Raw genomic sequence first — 17,662 nt, forward strand, 5'->3', positions numbered from 1 at the left:
CCCTCCAAGGGCTCAAGAGCTTCCTGTTCCTGCAGGTCGGGGGACCCAGCAGCAAATGGGAAGCGGTGGGAATGTTCTCGGGCGACGGCGAGTATGTCGATTTCCTTCACTCGGTACTTCTAGAAGGACCTGTGGAGGTGAGCTGCAATGAGGGCCTGAGAAGCAAGCTGACTCTTCTAAGTTTGCTTGGCTCTGTGAGGAGAGGGCATCTCTGTGAAGGGATATTAGTCACTTTTTGCCCTCCCACCTGCCATTCCTAAAACCCTTAACCTCTACCCTGCACCCGAACGTCGGACAGTCTGCCCCCTAGTCTCCATTTCCCTCGGGGATGCAGGCCGGCCGCTTCCCAGCTCCTGCTCTTCTCTTGGGCCCCAAAGCCCCGGAGTCCTGCTTCCCAAGCACCTTCACTCTGGGGACTCCTGACTCTGGCCCTGAGGGCGAGCCACCCTGTTCCTACCTCCCCCCAGTCCTGGCTTGGTGATGTGGAGCGGACCATGAGGGTGACCCTCCGGGACCTTCTCCGGAACTGCCGCCTGGCCCTCAAGAAGTTTCTTAACAAGAGGGACAAGTGGGTGAAGGAGTGGGCTGGCCAGGTGAGCTGGGGTCAATGGAAATGAGGGAACAAGGAGGACCGAGCCGAAAGGAAGCAGCCAGTGTAAAGACAGGATCTTCTTCTTCTTTTTTTCTTTTAAATATTTATTTATTTATTTGGCTGCATCGGGTCTTAGTTGCAGCATGTGGGATCTAGTTCCCTGACCAGGGATCGAACCCAGGCCCCCTGCACTGGGAGCGCGGAGTCTTAGCCACTGGACCACCAGGGAGGTCCCTAAGGACAGAATCTTGCGTCGCACAAAAGGCAGGTTTCCTGCCCCCTGTTGTGGGCTGTGGCCCCGGAAGCCTGCACCGTGGACCCTCAGCTCCTGACTCGGGCACGTGCCCATCCTTCAGAGCAGTTTAGGCGTAGTGAGAGGAGTAGCAGCTGGTCCCGGAAGAAGCTGGGTTTTGGGAGCCGGGCTGTGTGTGTGGCCAGGGACAGAGCTTTGGAATAGAGCCTCTACACGTGCCCCAGGTGGTGATCACTGCCAGTCAGATCCAGTGGACGGCTGATGTCACCACGTGCCTGCTGACAGCTAAGGAGCGCGGAGACAAGAAAATCCTCAAGGTCATGAAGAAGAAGCAGGTGGGGAGCCCTGCCAGGACGGGAGAGGCCTGGAGTTAGAGCTGGAGGAAGGGGGCAATACATTGGGTCAGAATTAGCGATGAGCTGGTGGGAAAGGGTCCGAACGAGGGTGCGTTATGGGAGGCGTCCAGCAAGAAGAGGTTGGGTGGGTCAGAAGTACGTCTCCCTGTGGTGATGTTGGGGGTCAGGAGCTGCAGTGGGGGTGGGGTCAGCATTGCGGTTGGATGCGGAATGATGCTGGGACGAGGCGTGATTAGGGTTTGGTGGCATTGCTCGGGCCACCTTCTTCTCTGGCACCTCACTCCGCAGGTGTCAATACTGAATAAGTACTCGGAAGCCATCAGGGGGAACCTGACCAAGATTATGCGCCTTAAAATTGTGGCTCTGGTGACGATAGAAGTCCACGCCCGGGACGTGTTGGAGAAGCTTTATAAGAGTGGCCTCATGGACGTCAGCTCCTTCGACTGGCTCAGCCAACTGCGCTTCTACTGGGAGAAGGTGCCGAAGGGCCAGCTTCCCACTCCCGTACCCTAAACCCGATCCTAATGCCTTAACTAAATTCATGTTCTCTAAATACAGTAATATCCCAACCCAACCCTTAGTCCTATCACAGCACCCTAATCCAGCTGGTAACTCTCTCTCGAATCTGCCAAGTAAGGAGTGGCAAGTGGCACTTTTCCAGGGAGTGCCCACTCTGGGTGTCACTTGATCGGGACTCAGAAAGACTCCAAGCAGCTGCTGCAATAGTTTGGGCTGGACACGTGCAGCGTGACCCCCAGTTTCCATCTTGGCCATAAGCCCGTCCCTCCTTCTAACTCTAAACGGAGCCCCCAGTCTTCTCCCTGCAACTCCCCTGCCGCTTCCAGTCCTCCTGTCAGCCATCGCTGCAGCTCTGTGTCTTCCTCCAAGCCCGCCCCTCTCTTACCCTGCCCTGTTTCCCTAGGATCTCGACGACTGTATGATCCGCCAGACCAACACACAGTTCCAGTATGGTTATGAGTACTTGGGTAACTCTGGCCGGCTTGTCATCACCCCGCTGACAGACAGGTCGGCCGTGGGGAGGCAAACAAGGGGCTTGGGGTGGGGGCAGCGAATGCCGAGCCAAGGCTTCCAGGAGTCCGGCTTGAGTCCTGTCCTGCATCCCCAGGTGTTACATGACACTGACCACGGCCCTGCACCTGCATCGAGGTGGATCCCCCAAAGGCCCCGCAGGCACAGGGAAGACCGAGACCGTCAAGGACCTGGGCAAGGCCCTCGGCATATATGTCATCGTGGTCAACTGCTCTGAGGGTCTGGACTATAAGTCCATGGGCCGGATGTACTCAGGCCTGGCCCAGGTTAGCATCCTGCCAGCCTGGCCAGGAGGCCCCTTCGATATCTTTTAGTTCTAGAAAATCAGCTGAAACCCAGATCTGTTTCAGTGCTTTGTAGCTGACGACACTGCATCGCCTCAGTTAGTTCTTACAACTGGGGAAATCCCTGCGCCTCCCTGAGCTTCACTTTGCTTATTTGCAAAATCACAAGATTATGTAAGGATTCAATAACGTATGCACACTGGAGTCGCTCAACACCCACAAGTTCCCTACCCTGGTCACTTTCCCACCCACACCTCTCAGGCATTCCCCTAGATCCTTCCTGTCTGATGGAAAGTTCTGGCCAGAAACCACAACAGTGCTACGGGGCCCCCTCCACCACACACACACACGCGCGCACACACACACACATTCATTTTAGAGGCTGCTGCTCCTATCCAAATATTTCAGGGAGAATATGTTAGTCACAATTTTTAGTTTCTCCCAGTCTGGGGGTACTTTTCTTGCTCCCAGCAACTCCCCCCCCACCCACAGATGGGCGCCTGGGGCTGCTTTGATGAGTTTAACCGCATCAACGTGGAAGTGCTATCCGTGGTGGCCCAGCAGATCCTGTCCATCCTCTCAGCCCTGGCTGCCGGCCTCACCCGCTTCTATTTTGAGGGCTTTGAAATAAATCTGGTGTGGTCCTGTGGGATCTTCATCACCATGAACCCTGGTAAGGGCCTGGGAGTGGATGGGGCTCCTGGGGGGAGAACTGAGTGTTCAGGGCAAATAACTGTGCATCCCCCCACCCCCTGCCAGTGTTTTTAGCCAAGTGAAATGTGGCTAAAGACCATAAAGTGTGAGAGAAGGATAAACATACACATTTCTGGGAGAAGGGGTGGCAATCTTACTCTTCTCCCTAAAGGGATTAATAACAGCTTGCAGGCATATATGTAGCCCTAGTCTTTTTTTTTTTTTTTTTTTTTTTTTTTGGTAGGGGGAAACCACTGCGCCACCAGGGAAGCCCCCTGGTCTTTTGAAGTGCTTAGCCATCTTCTTTTGTTGGACTAGCTCCCAGAGTTCTGGTGTGTCTGCCATCCCTTTTGCTGAATGGGAGAATCTCCCCCAAAGTGCAGGGCCTAGGGTCTCTCATTACTGGTGCCTGAGAACAGCTCTGGGGGAAGGAACTAGGAGAAAACAGGAAAGGGTTCTGGTACCGAAAGAATCAGATAAACAGGTGCGATTTCTATTAGCACTAACGTGAGTTATACGTGGAACTTGGAGAGATGGGAACTTGACAGCTCTGTGATTTGAGTTTGAATCAGGGCCATGCAGAAGGTTAAGGAAAGGACCAGGGGTAGGAAAGAAGAGCAAAGTGGTGTGGGAAGAGCCAGGGCTGAGATGAGAAAGGAAGAGGTCTCAGAGTTGGAGCTGGGGAGAGAGTTAGGGATGGAGCTGGGGATGGGGAAAATGGGACTGATTGGGAAGTAGGTCTTCGGAAGCAGTATGGATTCTGAGTCAATGGTGCTGTTTTCCAGGCTATGCTGGTCGCACAGAGCTTCCTGATAATCTTAAATCCATGTTCCGTCCAGTTGCCATGGTGGTGCCCGATGCTACCCTCATTGCAGAAATCATTCTCTTTGGGGAAGGATTTGGCAACTGCAAGGTATTCTGATAATCTCTTGTCTCCAACACTTTATTTCCCTTCCGTGATCATTCTCTGGACCGAAGAACCCCCTGGAGGCCTCGTAATCAGTTAATCCTACAAGGAACTTACATGGCTGTCAGTAGGATATGGAGGGAGGTCTCCCCTCTATGGTGTCACTAGTCCTTGATGGCACGATTCACAGGATCTTCTCATTAGGATTGTGCATAGAGCACTTCCCAGCTGCTCCAAGTCCCGGGACCGAGCTTCTTGGATCTGTAACTGTCCCTAGATGAAGCAGAGGGACTGGTGGGGAGATGGATTGTTTCCTCCTCTATTTTGTTCTCCAGATTCTGGCCAAGAAGGTGTACACACTTTACTCGCTGGCCGTGCAGCAGCTCTCCAGACAGGACCATTATGACTTTGGCCTACGTGCCCTCACCTCCCTCCTGCACTGCGCTGGCAAGAAGCGCCGCCTGCAGCCGGATCTGTCTGATGAAGAGGTAGATTGAGGACACGACCGTTGGACCTTAACCTCCATTGTCACTGGTCCTATGCGCCTTCACTGAAGTTTTTGAGATCCTTACTTTCGCAGGCTTAGGTTTCCCACCCTCCTGCCCCTCCCCTCAGGTGTTGCCTGAGTTCCACCTGTCCTATCGTTAAAGACTAGCTCGGATGTATCCATTGTTCTTAGCTCCTGCCTCTCACCCAGTTGGAGAGGAAGGGCCTAATGAGTACCTCGGCCCTGGCTTCGCGAGCCTGAGTCTCTGTCTTTTCCCATTCAGGTTCTGCTGCTCTCGATGAGAGACATGAACATCGCCAAGCTAACTTCAGTGGACGTGCCACTCTTCAATGCCATCGTGCAAGATCTATTCCCCAGCATCGAGCTGCCGGTCATTGACTATGGCAAGGTATTTGTTCCTCAAGACTCTCCCTGACCTCATGTGTGAATGTGGGTCTGGAAACAGGACACCTGGCCTCCAGGCCTTGTTCTGTCCTTCACTAGCTGTCCATTCACTGGCTGTGACTTTGAGCAACACAGTTGGCCTCTCTTTGGGCTTCCTTATCTATAAAACCATACAGGCCTATTCAAACATTCTACTTTCTCACCTCAACTCCCTACTCCCTGACTCAGCTGCTCAAGTACTTCTACTCATCAGTTCCTTGACTTCACCGAGACCGCTGATCCCCTGGCCTTTCTTACTTTCTACCTGGTAGCCCTCTCCTTTCTCTACCTCTCTTCTCATTCAGGGAGTTTTGAGGAGAGACTGCTAGGAGCTCTTTGAAATGTGAGAGGAGTGGGATGGAAGAGGCCAGGGAAGGAGCATTTTAGAAAGTGTAGGAATTTTCTTCTCTGGCAGTATGGTAGTTTAGATACCCTGAATGATTCTATCCGTTGAAACCACTAAAATGCTGGATAAAAATATAAAAATACATCTTTTAAAATGTATTGCTAAACTGGCAAGAAAGAAAGAATCCTGGGATGAGGAGGGGGAGTAAAAGCAGGGAGGCAAGTGAATGAGAAAGCTGGATTTCTCCCCGAAAGTTTTTGTTGAACTTAAGGCACTGGGGGTAGGAGATGAAGCAGCCCACATTTTGAGGTATAACAGAAAACCCAGTCATGCATAAACTTCCGTCCACAAAGGAAAACACCTTCAGTAAGTGGGAAAATGAGAAACCCACCACTGACGAGGGTCCATGCAGTAAAGAAACATGCATAATGAAACAGTAAAGAAAATCGTCATGACCTTTGATGATGAGAGGAAGGGGCAAAATCTCCTTTGAGATTTCCTAACCACAAGTCAGCCCTCACATGGTTCCTGGTCATAATTTATTTTAATGTGTAATGCCCCAAATCTCAAATTTAGAACTTAAAGTATTTCCAGTTTGTTAGTGTCTCCCCCAAGTGACTGGCAGAAGCAAATGCAAATTATTTCTAGAATAATGACGCTTCAACTTAAGCCTCAAAGAATTCTCATAAAAGTCCAAGAAAATGAGCAGCTTCTGGTCAAAAATCACAAAACACACAAGGAAACAAGATACTATGAATGGGATGCCAAAGAACAACAAAACAGAATCAGATCCACAAAGACTTCAAACATGGAAAATAATCAGCACAGAATTCTAGAAATAACTAAATTTAATATGTTTAAAGGAATAAGAGAGGGGAATTCCCTGGTGGTCCAGTGGTTAGGACTCTGCACTTTCACTGCCAAGGGCAAGGGTTTGATCCCTGGTCGGAGAGCTAAGATCCCGCAAGGGCAAGCCGCACAGCACAGCAAAATAAATAAAGAAACAAATAAAAATAAAGAAACAAGAGAGGAGCTTGAAACTGTGATCCAGGAACAAGAGACTTCTAAACAAAGTAGGATTGAAAAGAACCAACAGCATTCCTACAAATGAAAAAATATTATAATTGAAATGTTAAAAATCCAGCAACTCACAGGGAGGACTTCCAGATAAAAAGGTGGATTAAAAACAATTTTGTTTCCTTTTGAAAACCTGCTACAGCTACTCTAAAGAGATTTTTACAAATAAGGCATCTATACCCGAAAGGATGGGGAGAATGGGAGAGGCAATGACAGCAAAATTGTGACATGGGAAATAAATGAATCAAGTTGTGACTTACTCAGCAAACCTGAGAGGCTGGAAGTGGGGAGAATTGTGAGTTGGGAGTAGGTGGGGGGAGTGAGTAAAGGAGTGTAGCTGAAACGAGAAGGATTGGCAGCAAACAGTCTTGGGAGCAGGTCTCCCCTTCTCTGCGACCCTGGATAGCCGTGCCTCTCCCACTTTGGTGGAAGAGTAGAGGGTAACAAGAGTAGGTCTCTGGTCTGGGGGACACATGGTATAGTTGAGGGCGGGAGAAAACTCTATTAAAAATGGGGATTAAGTGAACGTTTACACATTGAATGCTGAGACCCTTAGCCTTCTCTGAAGCCCCCAGAATGCCGGCAGCCAGCCAGCCAGGAAATTGGAAGAGTTCTCTCTGGGGAATCTCTCTGTCCCAAGAGGAACGAACAAGGCATCGACAATGGAAATTTCCCCACGAAAGTCCCAGATAAATCATCTACAGTGACACTCACAGTCTACAGGCCCCACTCACACACTCAGAGCTTCCATTCAGCTCTTTAGTCCTCCACCCTCATATATGAGCCGAAAACCAAGGCTCACCACACATCTGAGGAAGGCCTCTAACATGAAAGCAGCCAAAACAAATAGGAAAAAGCAAACTGGAGAAAATAGATAATGCAGAGAGAAGAAAAGTTTTTAAAATAAATCTATCATTAGTATACTCAGAGAGAAGATTAAGGTATTGTATCCATGAAGTACTGATGAAATGCTATTGGAAAAGGAATATTCCAGAGAGTAGAGCAGAGCAGACAAAGCGGGAAAGAGATTAAGATTCAAGTGCCAGTCTAGGAAAGACAACACTGAAATACCAGCAGTTCCAAAAAAAGTAGGAACAGAGAAAATGGAGGAGGCCAGGATCGGTAATGAAACAATTCACGAAGAATCCCCAGAACCATAGCATCTAAGTTTCCATAATTAAAGGATCTATAAATGCATGACATAATAGATAAAACAAATCCTTACCAAGGCCCAGCATTGTGAAATTTTAAAACACTAGGAAAAGGAGAAGATTTAACAAGCTTCCAAAAAGGGAGAAGAAAAAGAGATGACATGCAAAAGATCAAGAATTAGAATGTTGGACTCCTCGATAGCAATATTGGCTCTGTAAACAATGAAGCAGGCTTCAGCATTCTGAAGGAAAATTATTTCCAACCTCAAATGCTATACCCAGACAACCTGTCACATAGGAAGCTAGATCAGAGATGTTTCAGACAAGCAGACTCTCAAAAAAAAAAAAAAAAAAAAAATTACCTCCACTGCATCCTTTCCTCAGAAAGCTACCAGAGGATGTGCTCTACCACAGTGCAGGAGCATTCCAAGCAAGAGGAAGATAGAGGACACGGGATGACAGTTGTGTACCAGACAAAGAGAGAAGCCAATCCAAACTGAAGCAAAGCTGAAGGTTCAGGCAGACTTCTTTTTTTTTTTTTAAGATTTTTAAAAAAATTATGATTTATTTATTTAATTTAGTTTTGGCTGCATTGGATCTTAGTCGCAGCACATGAGATCTTTGTTGAGGCGTGCGGGATCTTTCGTTGTGGTGCACGGGTCTTTCTCTTTTCTAGCTGTGGCGCCTGGGCTCCAGGGCTCCAGAGCGCGTGGGCTCTGTAGTTTGCGGCATGCAGGCTCTCTCGTTGAGGCACGCGAGCTCAGTAGTTCTGGCGTGTGGGCTTAGTTGCCCCGTGGCATGTGGAATTTTAGTTCCCTGACCAGGGATCGAACCCACGTCCCCTGCGTTGTAAGGTGGACTCTGCACCACTGGACCACTAGGGAAGTCCCCAGACTTCTTGAAGAAGAGGAAATCGATACCTGATGAGAATAAAAGTTTTGAGAGATTTAGTCAACTGGCAGAGTTTGGAGTTGAGTTAAAGATGAGTATATTAAAAACTAAGCAAACAAAAAAATCAGAGCAACTATTAGCCCCTAGGGAAAACCAAAATGTTGTGCAGGAAAGGAAAAATAATCATGTATTGAATCGTAGACATTGTTATACCCATATTTAACACTGTTTACAAGAGACACATGTAAAATGTAAAGACAAAGGGTGGAGAGTCAAAGACTAGAAAAATACATCAGGTAGACACTAATCAAAAGGAAGCTGGGGGGACTTCCCTGGTGGTGCAGTGGTTGAGAGTCCGTCTGCCGATGCAGGGGACACGGGTTCGTGCCCTGGTCCGGGAAGATCCCACATGCCGTGGAGCGGCTGGGCCCGTGAGCCATGGCCGCTGAGCCTGTGCGTCTGTAGCCTGTGCTCCGCAACGGGAGAGGCCACAACAGTGAGAGGCCCGCGTACCGCAAAAAAAAAAAAAAAAAAAGAAAGCTGGGGTAGCAATATCAGACAACATAGATCTTAAGGCAAAATGAATTACCAGAAATAGAGTCGCTTCATAATAATAAAAAGTTCAATTCACCAGGAAGATACAGCAATTCTAAATTTGCATGCATCTAATAATATGGCCTCAAAATAAATAGAACAAAATTTTTCAGAATTTCAAAGAGAAATAGACAAGTCTACAATCGTAGTGGCGCTCTTCACATCTCTCAGTAACTGATAGGCCAAGCAGACTAAAAATCAGTTTTGTTAAAGAAGATTTGAACAACACAATCAATCTTGAGTTAATCAAGACATCGACAGCAATTGCATTCAATAACTGAAGAATAACCATTTTTTTCAAGCATACATAGAATATTTAGGTTTCTTGACCATGTAAAGGTCATAAATCTGCCTCAAAAATTTCAAGGGAATTTATTCAGAACACATTTTCTGATCACAATGTTAACTCTACTGATATCAGGCAAAGTAGACTTTATGGCAAGAAGAATATTAAAGATAAAGGGGGACATTTCATAATGATAAAAGGGCCAATTCTCAGAAAGATATGGCATTCTAAATTTGTATGCACTTAATAATAGAGCTAGAAAATGCATAAAACAAAATCGACAGAACTAAAAGTAGAAACTGATAAATCCACAACCCTAGTGGGAAATCTTGACATGCTTCTCTCAGAAATTGATAAAATAAGTGGATAAAAAAATCCATAGGGCTTCCCTGGTGGCGCAGTGGTTGGGGGTCCGCCTGCCGATGCAGGGGACACGGGTTCATGACCCGGTCCGGGAAGATCCCACATGCTGCGGAGCAGCTGGGCCCGTGAGCCATGGCCGCTGAGCCTGTGCGTCCAGAGCCTGTGCTCCGCAACGGGAGAGGCCACAGCAGTGAGAGGCCCACGTACCACAAAAAAAAAAAAAAAAAAAAAAAAAAATCCATAAAGGGAGTTTCCTGGCAGTCCACTGGTTAGGACTCAGTGCTTTCACTGCCGTGGCCCAGGTTCAATCCTGGTCCAGGAACTAAGATCCCACAAGTTGTGTGTTGTGGCCAAAAAAAAGAAAAAAAAAATCCATAAAGATACGGATTTGAGGGACTTCCCTGGCGGTCCAGTGGTTAAGAATCTGCCTTCCAATGCAGGGGACATGGGTTTGATCCCTGGTCAGGGAACTAAGATCCCACATGCCATGGGGCAACTAAGCCCGCAAGCCACGACTACTGAGCCCGCATGCCACAACTAGAGAGAAGCCCGAGCACTGCAACAAAGAGCCTGTGCCCCACAGGGAAAGTTCCCGCATGCCACAACTGAGACCCGACATGGCTAAAAATAAAATGAATAAGTAAATAAATATTTTTTAAAAAGATACGGATTTGAATGCTTTTAACAGATTTGACCTGACACATGTAGAACATTATATGCATATAATTGCAGACACATATTCTTCTCAAGTATGCAAGGAGCGTTTACCAAAATTGACTGTGCACTGGATTATTATGTAGCGGTCTCATAAACTTCAAATGATTGAAAATTATACAGAGGATGATCTCTGACCACAATAGAATTAAACTAGAAATTGGTAACAATATATAATTATTCCAAATGTTTGGAAATTAGGCAATACAATTCGAAATAACTCATGGGTCAAAGAAGAAATTACAGGATATTTTAAACTGAGTAAATGTGACATTTTAAACTTTTGGCATGATGCTAAACACGCACACACACACAAATACACCCAAACATGCTAATACAACTAATTCTCAGACAGTGGAGGGAAGTAGTAAGGGTGAGGCCTCTTAGTGGTGTTTGAGAGATACAAGTAAAATCTTGTATTGTTTGAACTTACTTGGTTGCATTGGCTGTGTATTTAAAAATGTCACAGTCTTCTGGGACCCACATGGGTCATGGTTCTATAAGCATTTCTTTATTTTTCATTTTTGTTTTTAAAATTTTTAATGGAGTAGAGTTGATTTACAATGTTGTGTTAGTTTCAGGTGTACAGCAAAGTGACTTAGTTTTTTTTGTGGTACACGGGCCTCTCACTGTTGTGGCCTCTCCCATTGTGGAGCACAGGCTCCAGACACGCAGGTTCAGCGGCCATGGCTCATGGGCCTAGCTGCTCCGTGGCATGTGGGAATCTTCCCAGACCGGGGCACGAACCTGTGTCCCCTGCATCGGCAGGCGGACTCTCAACCACTGCGCCACCAGGGAAGCCCTAAAGTGACTTAGTTTTATATATATATATATTTTTTTCACATTCTTTCCTATTATAGGTTATTATAAGATATTATATATAGTTCCCTGTGCTATATAGTAGGTCCTTGTTTATTTTATATATAGTAGTTTGTATCTGTTAATCTCAAACTCCTAATTTATCCACGCCTTTCCCCCTTTGGTAACTATGAGTTTGTTTTCAATGTCTATGAGTCTATTTCTGTTTTGTAAATTAGTTCATTTGTATCATTTTTTTAGATTCCACATGTAAGTAATATCATGTGATATTTGTCTTTCTCTGTCTGACTTAAGATGATAATCTCTAGATTCATCCATGTTGCTGCAAATGGTATTCTTTCATTCTTTTTTATGGCTGAGTAATATTTCATTGTATAAATATACCACATCTTCTTTATCCATTCATCTGTTGACAAGCATTTAGGTTGCTTCCATGTCTTGGCTATTGTAAATAGTGCTGCTATGAACATTGGGGTGCATGTATCTTTTTGAATTTGAGTTTTCATCTTTTTAACTTAGGTGATGATTTGTTTAATGTCTGGCTCCCCCACCAGACTGTGGGCTCTGCGATAGGATGAACACTAATTTGTTCTCAGCACCCAGCACACTGCTTGGCACATACTTTAGAGGCTTAATAAATATTTGTTGAATGATATTAGAAAAGATGTGTAGAACTGCGTGTCAGACATTGTGTTTTACATTGACTATCTTACCTAATACAACAGCCCTATGCGGGAAGTACCATCATTACTCCCATTTAACAGATTAGGAAACTGAGGCTCAAAGAAGTTAACTTGCTCAGGTTCACATAGCTGAAAGCTGGGGCCCCAGGCTGGCTGACTCCAGAGCCCAATCTCTTAACTCTGCAATTGGCCAGCTCCCAAGGAACAAACAACTGTCAGGGTGCGAAGGGCCCTGGTGCAGTTTTTAATGGTTTGCACATTATCCTTCCAGGTATCGGTGAACTTTTGAAAGTCCCTTACAAGCCGCACCCTTTTTCTTCTGCTTCCTGTATTTTCCCTTCTCTCAGCTGCGGGAGACCATTGAGCAGGAGATTCGGGATATGGGCCTGCAGACCATCCCGTTCACCCTCACCAAGGTTATCCAGCTGTATGAAACCAAGAACTCCCGCCACTCCACCATGATCGTGGGCTGCACAGGCAGCGGCAAGACTGCCTCGTGGAGAATTCTTCAGTCGTCCTTGTCCTCCCTGTGCCGCGCCGGAGAGCCCAACTTCAACGTTGTCAGAGTACGGACCTGGGACAGTGGGGCCACTGGAGGAGACTTGAGTAGCAGGAAAACAGCGAGGCTGGGGGCAGGGGTGCGTAGGTGTCTGGGAGGGTGGTGCAGACCAGGAGGGCGGCCTGGGAGGGATGAGAGAGACAGGGGCCAAATACAAATACCTGGAAATAAAGGGACATCTTGGGATTTGTGTCAGCCGGCAGCTCAAAACCCCCTTCCTGTGTCATTTTTAGGAGTTCCCTTTGAACCCTAAGGCACTGTCCCTAGGGGAGCTGTATGGGGAATATGACCTCAACACTAATGAATGGACAGACGGCGTCCTGTCCAGTGTCATGCGGACGGCTTGTGCAGGTACCCAAAGGATCTTGGGGCAGGGAGAGCAGATGCCTAAATCTCCTGTGTGGGTGGGCAGTCTGGGGATAGAAAGCTCATTTTGGGGGAAAAAATGCTTGGGGAATGCGGAGATCACCAGGAAGCAACTGCTTGCGTCTCCAGGGCGATGAGTGTGGAGGGAGGGCTGGGTAACAAAGCTCTGGTTTCCTTATCATCTACCTCCGACCAAGACGAGAAGCCGGATGAGAAGTGGATCCTTTTCGATGGCCCTGTGGACACACTGTGGATTGAGAGCATGAACTCTGTCATGGATGATAACAAAGTGCTGACCCTTATCAACGGAGAGCGCATCGCGATGCCTGAGCAGGTTCGGGAGTGGAAACTGGAAGGCCTGGGGCAGGGCTAAGGGGAAGAGCAGGGGCATCCAACAAGAAGGGGAAGTTGTATAGGAAGGCCCAGGAGGAGGAGGCCTGGATTCAGGGCAACCTGTGACTGAAGAAGAAATGCCTGTCTTACCACAGACTCTGAGGACAACTGTATAGAAAACACGATGTACTAGGACACACTGTGTGGACTGAGGCAGCCTCATTGCCACTGACATATGAGGGATGACCTTCCGTTGTGCACCCAGAGTTACAATTCATGGGCTTTTGTAAAGCCCACCCTTTCCCACCCGCTCAAACAATGTGAGCGAGAGAGTGATTTTTCATAAGGGTGACCTTGAATAAACCCTGATTTCTTTTAACAAACAAATCATTTGTAAAGCTTAGGTCTTTATTCATCCTTCCACACGTGGTACTCAGTAGAGACACCTTGGCGCATCAGAATTCTGGGTGTTTTTATTACTGAGGGAAAGACAAGGTTCTGACCAAGTATATCCATAGGTGTCTCTCCTGTTCGAAGTGGAAAACTTGTCAGTGGCCTCCCCAGCCACTGTGTCTCGCTGCGGGGTGGTGTACACTGACTACGCTGACCTGGGCTGGAAGCCCTATGTTCAGTCATGGCTGGAGAAGAGGCCAAAGGTATGAAGGGAATGGAGGAGAGGAAAGGAGCCGGTGGGGCCTGTGGAGGGGACACAAGAATAATTCAGAGCCCCTGCTTATTCAACTCCAGGTAGAGGCAGAGCCTCTTCAGCGCATGTTCGAAAAGTTCATCAACAAAATGCTGACCTTTAAGAAGAACAACTGCCACGAGCTGGTGCCCCTCCCGGAATACAGCGGCATCATCTCCCTCTGCAATCTGTACTCAGCCCTGGCCATACCGGAGAATGGGGTGAGGGAGGACCAGGGCAGGAAGGGCTCTCGACCTCCCGGGACAACTTCAGGGAAATGGTGTGTCTGAGACACAGTTGGAACATGAGGCTTGAGTGGAGCAGAGACTCCAAGGGGAGGCCTCACCAACCGTGGAGGCAGCGAGCGGTGTGTGTGTGTGTGTGTGTGTGTGTGTGTGTGTGTGTGTGTGTGTGTATTTGCATGCGCATATGTGCATGCACACTGGGAGGCCAAACTAAGGACTCTAAATCAGATATAGTACACAGTGGTCTCACTGTAATTTCCTGCCCATATCTGGGAGCTGAGGATGGTTCATTTGGTTCCTCATTTCTCCATCCTTTCAAAAATTAAATATTAAGTCTTGGAATCTGTGAGGCCTTAGGATACTGTTTCTTTTTTGTTTGTTTTTTAAGAATTTTTTTTTTTTTTGGATATGGACCATTTTTAAAGTCTTTACTGAATTTGTTACAATATTGCTTCTGTTTTATGTTTTGCTTTTTTGGCTGCAAGGCATGTGGGAGCTTAGCTCCCCAACCAGGGATTGAACCCGCACCCCCTGCATTGTAAGGTGAAGTCTTAACCACTGGACCGCTGGGAAAGACCCTGGGATACTGTTTCTGCTGGGAGGAGCTCCCCACCTAATCTGATGAGGGGTTTTAGAAATTTTCAGATTAACTGATATTTAAGAAAATTTTTGTTTGGTTTAGAATTATGGAGTAAGGACCAAAATTGAGTATTTTTCTGTTGAGATTAAATCACTGCCTAGAAATGGTTCATATTGTTTTTAAGGACATTGACAGATCACTCAACTATTAATATAAAGTTATATAACAATTAAGATCTATAACAGTATGTGTCATTCCTGGTACGGTTAATATAAATTAAAACTGTGCAGGTGAAGTTGCAAAATGACATAGGGGAAAAGGACAGTAATACCGTGTCAATGGCACCCAGCTTCTAAGGAGGACTGGGTAGGGGGAAGAACGCTGATGAACAAAACAAAGAGAGGAGGGCAGTCTAGGTAAAGGGAATGGCTTTTGCAAAAACACAGAGACAGGGCTTCCCCAGTGGCGCAGGGGTTGAGAGTCTGCCTGCCGATGCAGGGGACACGGGTTCGTGCCCCGGTCAGGGAAGATCCCACATGCCGCGGAGCGGGCTCGCTGAGCCTATGCTCTGCAATGGGAGAGGCCACTACAGTGAGGGGCCCACGTACTGCAAAAAAAAAAACAACACAGAGACACAAGAGTCAGTCCCCGCTGGGCAGGGTGGGTGATGGGTGGATGGTGTTGGCAGTGTTACAACCCCTCTTAGCTGCAGCAGAGACCCCGAGAAGAGGATGGTGAGATGTGTGTTGAGCTGGAAGGACAGACTGAAGGTTCTGGATTCAATATGGTAGACAATGGAGTCTCAACACAATTTCCCACCATGTCGCTGTAACTTAGTAGGTTTATTTAAATGTTTTGATTTAGGTTTATCTACAGCCACATGGTTTTCCAAACAGAACTAGGAAGGGAGGGAAACTCTAAGCCTTTGTGATGAGCTGCCAAAATTAGACGCCTCCACCTCTTACAGATTTACGGTATTTCCGTTTCTCCTTTTCCACCCAGGTGAACCCAGCTGATGGTGAGAACTTTGTCTCCATGGTAGAGCTGACATTTGTGTTCAGCATGATCTGGTCTGTGTGTGCCTCCGTGGATGAGGAGGGCCGCAAGAAGATCGACAGTTACCTCCGAGAGATTGAGGGCACTTTCCCCAACAAGGTCAGGGCCCTCAAACCCAGCTGCCCTGTTTTTCTGCATCCCTGATCCTTAGACTCTTCTTGAGCCTCAGCCTGCCACCCAGCTCTCTTTCTTCTGCCCAGTGGTCTGTGAGCGCTTTTTCTGGGCAGGGAAAAGCTAAAGGAAGGCTTTGGTAACCCGCCACACGTTCCCTCCTCAGGACACAGTGTACGAGTATTTTGTGGACCCCAAGATGCGGAGTTGGACATCATTTGAGGAGAAGCTCCCTAAGAGTTGGCGCTACCCTCCAAAGTGAGAGCCGGACATGGGGGGTGGGTCAGGCTTGGGGCTGCAGTGGGTGGGAGATGTGGTGAGAGAGCCAAAGAGGGGTGCAAAAGTGAGCTGTAGGAAGAGAGGGTGGATCCCAAGGCAGTGCAGGAAGTGGGATCTAGAGGAAATGGGACAGGGTCCTTCAGGAGAATGCCTGATCCCCGGACCCCGCAGGAGGCAGGCTTGGTGATTAGAGAGTGGTGATGCCAGAGGAGGATAAACACTGCGGGGCAGAAGGAAGCGGGAGTTAGGAAGGAGCGGGCCACGATCTTGAGACACAGTCCCTTTCCCCACCAGCTTCCCCTTCTACAAGATCATGGTGCCCACCGTTGACACTGTCCGCTACAACTACCTGGTGAGCACCTTGGTGGCCAACAAGAACCCCATCCTGCTGGTGGGTCCCGTGGGGACTGGAAAGACGTCCATCGCTCAGAGTGTCCTGCAGTCCTTGCCCTCCAGCCAGTGGTCAGTGCTCACTGTCAACATGTCTGCACAGGTGTGTGGCAGGACCCAGGGCCAGGCTGCCAGCTCCCTGCTCTTTCCCTGCCTCTGCTCCCCCTTGGAGGATCCAAGTGCCTGGTCGACACTCCTCTCTAACCCCGGATTTCTCCTGGGGGGCCCAAGCATTCATTCTGTGCCTTTTTCACCAGACCACATCCAATAATGTGCAGAGCATCATTGAGAGCAGGGTGGAGAAGCGAACCAAGGGTGTCTATGTGCCATTTGGAGGCAAAAGCATGATCACCTTCATGGATGACCTAAATATGCCAGCTAAGGACACGTTTGGGTCCCAGCCCCCCCTGGAGCTGATTCGCCTCTGGATTGACTATGGCTTCTGGTATGATCGAACGAAGCAGACCATCAAGTACATTCGAGTAAGCATCCCGAAAATTTGTCCTTCAGGCCTCCGTTCCCGCCCATGATGGGTTCAGTCCCTGCTCCTCTGGGACCCCAGGATAGAATCCTGTAAGCCTATGTTCCTCCCTGCACAGGAGTGTCCTGCCTTTCTCAGGACCCAGACATCTGGCTCCTAGGTTATCAATTCCTGTTAGTAACCCTCCTCACTGACTGTCCTGTGCTTCCTGACCAAGGGAGCCTGTCCTCCAACTTCCACTCCTTTCCCAGGCCTCTTATACCTTGCTCCCATGGCAACGCTGATGCCAACCAGAGCTGCCCATAACCCCATCTCCAGGCCTCTCCACCTCCCACTGTTTCAGTAACCACCTCCGCTCCCCACCCAGAATCCAGGCGTCTCCCTTCAGTCCTGGCTTTTCTCCCATGGGATTCTGAACGTCTTGTTTCTTTTTCCTGAATCAATGGGCAGCCATTCCAGCCTGATATCTGGGGCACTCATCTATCTGGCCCTTGGGGTCCAAAACTCACCTAATAATATATTCATATGTTACTGAGAAAAAACATGCACATACATACACAGATACATGTGTATATATATATATATAT

At 47.9% G+C, this 17,662-nt stretch overlaps 1 protein-coding gene across 2 annotated transcripts in view; it reads left to right on the plus strand.

Annotated features, from left to right (window-relative positions):
• The window catches only part of DNAH2 (dynein axonemal heavy chain 2), an 85,667-nt gene that overhangs the window by 39,833 nt on the left and 28,172 nt on the right, over positions 1 to 17,662 (plus strand). For both annotated transcript variants that reach the window (XM_024748473.1, XM_024748474.1), the window contains 19 exons: positions 36 to 137; positions 468 to 593; positions 1,070 to 1,180; positions 1,490 to 1,678; positions 2,124 to 2,227; positions 2,328 to 2,517; positions 3,028 to 3,208; positions 4,014 to 4,141; positions 4,471 to 4,623; positions 4,906 to 5,031; positions 12,338 to 12,556; positions 12,783 to 12,900; positions 13,113 to 13,249; positions 13,767 to 13,904; positions 13,996 to 14,154; positions 15,761 to 15,913; positions 16,092 to 16,183; positions 16,499 to 16,697; positions 16,852 to 17,076. In XM_024748473.1, coding sequence (XP_024604241.1) covers positions 36 to 137; positions 468 to 593; positions 1,070 to 1,180; positions 1,490 to 1,678; positions 2,124 to 2,227; positions 2,328 to 2,517; positions 3,028 to 3,208; positions 4,014 to 4,141; positions 4,471 to 4,623; positions 4,906 to 5,031; positions 12,338 to 12,556; positions 12,783 to 12,900; positions 13,113 to 13,249; positions 13,767 to 13,904; positions 13,996 to 14,154; positions 15,761 to 15,913; positions 16,092 to 16,183; positions 16,499 to 16,697; positions 16,852 to 17,076 — 2,850 coding nt within the window. The remainder of the gene's footprint in view (positions 1 to 35; positions 138 to 467; positions 594 to 1,069; positions 1,181 to 1,489; positions 1,679 to 2,123; positions 2,228 to 2,327; positions 2,518 to 3,027; positions 3,209 to 4,013; positions 4,142 to 4,470; positions 4,624 to 4,905; positions 5,032 to 12,337; positions 12,557 to 12,782; positions 12,901 to 13,112; positions 13,250 to 13,766; positions 13,905 to 13,995; positions 14,155 to 15,760; positions 15,914 to 16,091; positions 16,184 to 16,498; positions 16,698 to 16,851; positions 17,077 to 17,662) is intronic.

Source organism: Neophocaena asiaeorientalis, unplaced genomic scaffold, assembly GCF_003031525.2.
Source record: "Neophocaena asiaeorientalis asiaeorientalis breed wild unplaced genomic scaffold, Neophocaena_asiaeorientalis_V1.1 scaffold543, whole genome shotgun sequence".
NCBI classification, from domain to species: domain Eukaryota; kingdom Metazoa; phylum Chordata; class Mammalia; order Artiodactyla; family Phocoenidae; genus Neophocaena; species Neophocaena asiaeorientalis.